Source organism: Temnothorax curvispinosus, unplaced genomic scaffold, assembly GCF_003070985.1.
Source record: "Temnothorax curvispinosus isolate PA1 unplaced genomic scaffold, ASM307098v1 QBEX01010941.1, whole genome shotgun sequence".
In the NCBI taxonomy this organism is placed as follows: Eukaryota; Metazoa; Arthropoda; class Insecta; order Hymenoptera; family Formicidae; genus Temnothorax; species Temnothorax curvispinosus.
The window spans coordinates 77,788-84,510 of NW_020220721.1; the positions used below are offsets into that span (position 1 = coordinate 77,788).

Sequence of the window (6,723 nt, forward strand, 5' to 3'; positions counted from 1 at the left end):
ATTACATATCTATAAAACATATATATAGACTCGTTTCTCGTGACAATATACCCACCGCGATCCCACCGGTGAAATTATCGATTTGCGACAACCTGAGGACGACGTGTTCACCATAATTTTCGATATTATTCCAAAGAGAGACAGAGTGAGAGAGAAAGAGAGTCGAGCCGCGTAATCTCCATAGAGAAAAGAAACCCGCGCACGATGGGAGCGCGCGGCGTTCCCTGAATGGTGCAATAAAATTAGGCTACCATACATAATGCGTCCCGAGGCGCGCCACCGACAGACGGGACTCCCATACCTTCGCATTATCCCCGCGGTAATTCTCGGGTACGCGAAACGCATTAGTCATTTTCGCGTAGGGTGGAGAACCCGCGCGGGGAGCAGGAGAATGAAGAGGAGGAGGAGAAGGAGGAGAAAGAGCAAAAAAAAGAAGAAAAGGAGGAGAGGGAGGAGTAGGGAACTGACTTATATTCATCCACCTAATCCCCCTCTGATGATCAAAGATCCCCGACTGTTGGCGGCACCGTGGACGCGGGCAACAACGACCGCCGCCGCCGCCGCGTGCAGTTTCTTCTACGCTGCTGCCGCACCGCATCGCGCCGTGGGGTAATACAGAAACGATCCGTGCACTTCCGACGAGCGATTCACGTTTTCCGCGGCGCGGCTACTTGGGAGGCGAGCCGGTTGAATTAACTTAGCCTAACGCCTCGTTTGCCGTGGCTCTCCGCGTGCGCGCTTCTGCGGTTGCGTGCACGTATGTATGCGCCTCGCATGCGTCTGGTCTGATGCGTTCCGCACATACGTGTATATACGATGCATACACGTCGCGTCGTACACACGCATATACGCGCATGGAATACGCGTTGTTCGTCCCTCGCGGTGGCAGCGGCCGCGCGAGAGAAGCCCACTGGACAGGGGTAATAAAGCAACAAGACAATGACGGTGATTTACGCGGTCCTACGGCAAATGGGCTTACCCGTAAATTTTTGCACGGGTAGCACGCGCGTCGGCGCGAGAGAAAGGTGGAGAGACCCCTCGCGCGATTTATTAATCTCGTCCGTGCGACACGCACGTAGATGCGACTCAGACTCGGCTCAGCTTGACTGGACGCGGGGCGACGCGGCGAGGCCCAGGTGCTCTGGTGCTAGAGGATTATTTATTTATATAAAATACGCGACGATATATCTATCGAGCTCTATACGAATGGAACTGGGAAATGCGATTAGAATATTTTTCATGTATAATGCTACAACAAATAATTTTCACAGAAATTTATGTCTTATGTTCTGCGTAACGCAAATAATGCATTAATATAATGTTAGTTGAAACAGGTAGATAATTTTCTTTACTCTTAATAGAAAAAGAAGATTTTTTTGAGAGACAAAGGCGTGTTAATGTCAAAGATAAAAGATTCTCGTTTGTGAGTAATAATGAAAAATCAAATATTTGCGCATATCGCAAATTCATAGAAGACTTTTTTCGCGATAATTGTGTGAGCGTAAATCATGGTAGTCACGGTTGCACGCTGTTCGCAGATGTTACTGGAAAGCCATCGATGATATAATCATAATGCAATTATAGCTTCGAAAAAATATATAGGTATCACGAAAATTGTAAACCGCATGTTAAGGTAGTTGTATCGCGACAGTATTAGTCAAAAATAATGGTCACACTGCAATACGATAATGTATGAAAACTCTACTTATCTGTGTAAAACTTTTGACTGAGCTTGTACTGTTTCTACTGTTTTCACTCGCGTCAGTAATGTCAGTATACCAGTATGCTATCGAGGTTATTTTGAATAAATAGAAGAAATAGAAGCGAAAATGTCTGTTGAACGTTACAAAGGAAGATTAATTAAAAAAAAGTATTAAAGAAAAAACTTAAAGCCTTAGCGGCAATGTCTGAACTACATATATATCTAATCTTCATATGCGCAGTGTTGCAAGATCTTTACAGGTTAGCTGTCGTATGCGTCCATCGCTATGAGAAATTGTGTACTTTGTGTAACAATAGCTTCAAAACTAAATAGATAAGGGTCTTGTATTTTTGTAAGAATATTTTTACAAGTCTCTTTTGTCATCTCTTTGTTTTTCATTAAAATCCTATGAGTAGTTTGATCGCTACAATTACAAACGTGATATAGGAAGCCGTTTTCGTCCTACGATACATGTAAAAAGTGCTAAGTTTGATTTCCATTATTTCAACTTTGGTATAGTCAAGCTTTTTCTACTTGCACGTGTGTGTAGAGCGTGTTTGCATTAATATGCTGTTCAAATTTTAAAAGATTCCTATGAAAATGGGTTTTGTGATACAACTACCTTAAAATTTAAATTTACCCACATACTGACCATGGCTTCGTAAAATATAATAAAGCACAATAAAGTGATTGTCACATGTACGCTGCATTCGTATGCAACAATTATGAATTGGCTAAATATTCATCTATCTGTGTATTCAAATATATGCATAAAAGATGTTTTATTGATATCACGTATTTTATTAAATTCGTTAACCAATTCTTAATGATTAAACAAAGAAACTTAATAAAATGATTGATATCAATAAAGTATCTTATATACCTATATATGTGTATAAAAAATACCATTTAAATACATAAGATGAATACATGATATATGATTCTACGAAAGTATAGAAGTGAGCACGTCAATACTTAAAATATATATTCGTTACGTACTATTATTAATATACTCGGTATATCTAACATTCTAACATATAGGTCGACGATATTCGTTAATCGTGCCAACGCCTACAGGAAGGTCGACGTACTCGTAAAGAAGACTAGATACGACAGAGTTAATTAACGTAATTGTTATAGTATATAACGGAAACACAACCAGTAATTCTTCCGTACGTCCGTGTAAGCTATTGCGAAAGATTTGTTTCAAAATTATTGTGTTGTAAAGTTGTAACAGATATCATCGTTCCTGACAACGATTACCTATATAGCGTGTCTGCAGGGTATTTAATTTTTTATTTTAATTCTAAACTCCAAAAATAGAATTCGATATAATCTGTTTCAATGTTAAAAATTTTAATGTTATTATAATTAACAAATTTGTATTTTTATATAATATTTTTAATGTAGATAGATTTTATTTTAATGATTTGTGTGTGTTTCTCAGGATTTTTTTAAATACAGAATACCATATTCTCTCAAAATTTTTGATTAAATATAAAATATGTAAACAATTTTAAAAATTGCAGAGGATTTAGGGGGTTAAATAATATTTTCTAATAGATAAACTGATTTATATGACTTATTTATCCATTTTTAAATCTGACATCTCTTTAGTGATTCTACTTGTTACTGCTTTAACATCACGTTAAGAGAAACTAATATTACAGGAGTAACGATCTGATAAAGTTCGTCAAACGTAACTACATGAGAAAAGGTAAAACGGAAAAAAATGAATGAAGAAAAATGAATGTCATTTGTCAGTAAATTACCGTAATGTGAGTATGGAAGCATAAATTGTTACGAAAAAAATTGTATAATAACGAAGCCAAAGTAATATATGTTATATATATAATAAAATATATTTCTATACGTATATATTATATTAATGATAATGTCGATAAGTTAATATCGACTAAAATATATTACATATTTGCTTCAGTTAAAAAAATTGACATTTACCTCGACATTTACTTATAATAATATTTTTTGCTTATAGAATTGTATATGATTAAAAAATCCAATGTCAATATATACATATATTTATATTTTTTTATGGAAATGGAAAGTGAATTTATGCGGCACTGCAGGCGGCCATGTATACGCTTATGCAGCATAATTTGACTTATGTCGCAATTTCATTTATATGCAGGTGGCATGGATATATATTACGTTGGAATTGAGTTTCTGTGTAGAGTAGCATATCGGCACGCCCCAGTCGAGGTCTGGATTAAAAACGTGTTTCTCTCTCACAGTTTGTAATAGAGTCTTTGTTTCAGTTTCATTTAAAATGTTACCGTCAGTTGTATATCTGTATATTGCATTATTTTTTACGACAAGGATAATACACGGCCAATGTTCTTCGTGTTCTTGTAAATGTGTATTTTTCACGTATTTTTACAAACGTCGAGAGCGTATTAATACCGTGCGCATGTTATTTCTCAGGTGATCAACCGGATTTAGATTTCGCATCTGGTGTCAATTTACTCTATTACAAATGGTTTGTATCTATAGCTAAATGTCCAAATAATAATTAGCAATAATAATTAGTGTAAATTCTCGCTTTTCAGCAATATTGAAATTCCTGCAACAATCGTCTATCCCATCACAGTGCCCCAGACGTTACTCAGTGTGTTGGATGATAATAAACGGACAATATTCTACGTTTATGGGTATTTGCAATTTCCAGAAGACCCAAATGTTCAGTTAATGATGGAAGGTATAGCGTTTATATGTTAAAACATTACAAAATCAACAAGAAGCAATGAGAATTAATGTACGTTTATAATTTTATATTAGCGCTTTGTTACGGAAGAACGGAAAACGTTGTGCTACTCGATTGGAGTAAATACTCTAATGGCACTTACGACAACGTTTTCAGAAATGCTGAAAAAGTAGGAAGTTTATTTGCACGAAGTATACAATTGCTTGTGGATAGCGGCCTGGATGTATCAAAAATTTACATCGTAGCGCACTCCTTGGGTGCTCACATTGCTGGTTTCGTCGGTAAATGCAACGTCTTCAATATATATCGAATCACAGGTATATAATTAAATTATTTTTAAAATGTGTGTGTTTTATTTCTATTTTTAATAAATTAATTTTTATTTCTAATTTTTATTTTTTAATTATTTTATTACTTTAAAATTGTTTATTCTTAAATAACAATTATATTTTATGGCTGCGATATTCACTGCCAGTACTGAAAATCTGTAGTTTACGTCACATACACTATAGATTTTTAGTACTGGCAGTGAATAACGAAACGCAGCCTGTTTTACCTTCACTTATCAATTATCACGTTAACGAGAAGTTGGCAAGAAATCTGTTAAGAAATTTATAATTTGTAGTTTCATGTATATACGGTGCATTATAATATAATATTATTTTGAAACATTTCTAAGTGTAAAATTATTGTTTGTAGCATTAGATCCAGCGAATCCTATTTTTTACCTTCCCGGATGTTACCTCACGCGTAACGATGCGGCGTGGGTCGATGTCATCCACACGGACATGGGTATATATGGCTCCCCGATATCTACGGGAACAGCGGACTATTACGTGAACGGTGGAACTCGTCCTCAACCTGATTGTGAATTGCTTGGCCCCGCGTTAAGCCAAACTGGTAATAATAATGCAACTAAATATAGCATTGTCAACATGCAATAGATATTAATAATATTTATTAATAAATATTTAACAATGAATAATTTGCTGGTATTATTTTACATTATTACAAAAAGTTGACAATGCTATAATAAATAATAATATCTATTATTGGACATGTTACAAGTAATTATTAATAGAATTAAGAGAATTGCAATTAATCTGAAAATTGGGAAAGTAGTTTATTGACTTGTATATTGAATATATTATAGTTATTTTTATTATTTCGATTGTTTGAAGAATTATATCGAACATTGTTTAAAATAATTATGTCAAATGTTTGATATAAAATTGCAAATAGGTAATTTACGTTTTATCCTAATTGATTTTGTTATATTGCTACCAGATCTCTGTAGTCATCAAAAATCAGTCGTGCTATATGCAAAATCGAAACGTCATCCTATCACATATGTTGCAAAGGAATGTCCCTCCTATCTTCACTACATATTAAATACTATATTAAATGATTGCAAGCAAGTTGGGCAGATCGGTATTGGATATACAGCAACAGACATGTAAGATGATACATAATATTTTATTTAATTATTTAGCATAAGTAATCGGATTAACTGTATGAATTGTTTTCTTTTAGTAATAAGAAAATGTTAATTTTTAACATTTTTTTTTGCAGACGCGGGTCATTTTACCTTTCTACAAATTCAATATAATTCAGTTATGCCGTATTAGAAGGTTTATTATAACAATATTAGCAAAGATTTGTAAAGAATGTAATAATGTGATAAATGTAATAAAATAGAGAATCTTAATTGTATGATTCTGTTGTATGTAATGAGTGTCCCAGATTTATCAGATTATTTTCCTTATTTTACAAATCATTTGATAATTATAAAGTCGCATCTTCTTAAAAAAGATTACATGTTAATTTATATTTAAATATACATATATAAAGCAACTACTATTTGCATCTGTTATTCAAATAAGGCCAATAAAAACGTATTTTTTATCTTGAATAGAGTTTAACATATATAAAATTTAAGAATCAGTGTTAAAAGTTATTTTGCTTGAAAATTTTTAATTGCAGCAAATGATAATTCTTTTAAATATTTTTTGAGGAGAGAGAGAGAGAGAGAGATCGACCCGAACAATTGGATAAAGAATAAGAAATAGTCAAATAGATAATAGAATAAGTAAAATATAATTTGCGAAATCTGTGACACTATGTCAATTTATAATGTTTGCTGAAAGAATTGCAAATATAATATCGTGAGAAATTCGCACGTATAATTTGATAATTTTAATAATAAATTATTTTTCTTAATATTAATATCAATATTTTCGTCATCTTTGATGAAAGATGAACGATTTATGCAACCCATAAATCACCCCAAAGTTAT

At 33.6% G+C, this 6,723-nt stretch overlaps 1 protein-coding gene across 1 annotated transcript; it reads left to right on the plus strand.

Moving 5' to 3' along the window:
• The first annotated feature begins 3,920 nt into the window (after nucleotides 1-3,920).
• On the plus strand, nucleotides 3,921-5,887 carry LOC112460979 (lipase member H-A-like). Its single transcript, XM_025025980.1, has 6 exons — nucleotides 3,921-4,074; nucleotides 4,148-4,202; nucleotides 4,273-4,421; nucleotides 4,502-4,744; nucleotides 5,127-5,327; nucleotides 5,715-5,887. The coding sequence occupies exons 1-6, from the start codon at nucleotides 3,993-3,995 to the stop codon at nucleotides 5,885-5,887; spliced, it is 903 nt and encodes a 300-aa protein (XP_024881748.1). The 5' UTR covers nucleotides 3,921-3,992.
• The last annotated feature ends 836 nt before the right edge of the window (nucleotides 5,888-6,723 follow it).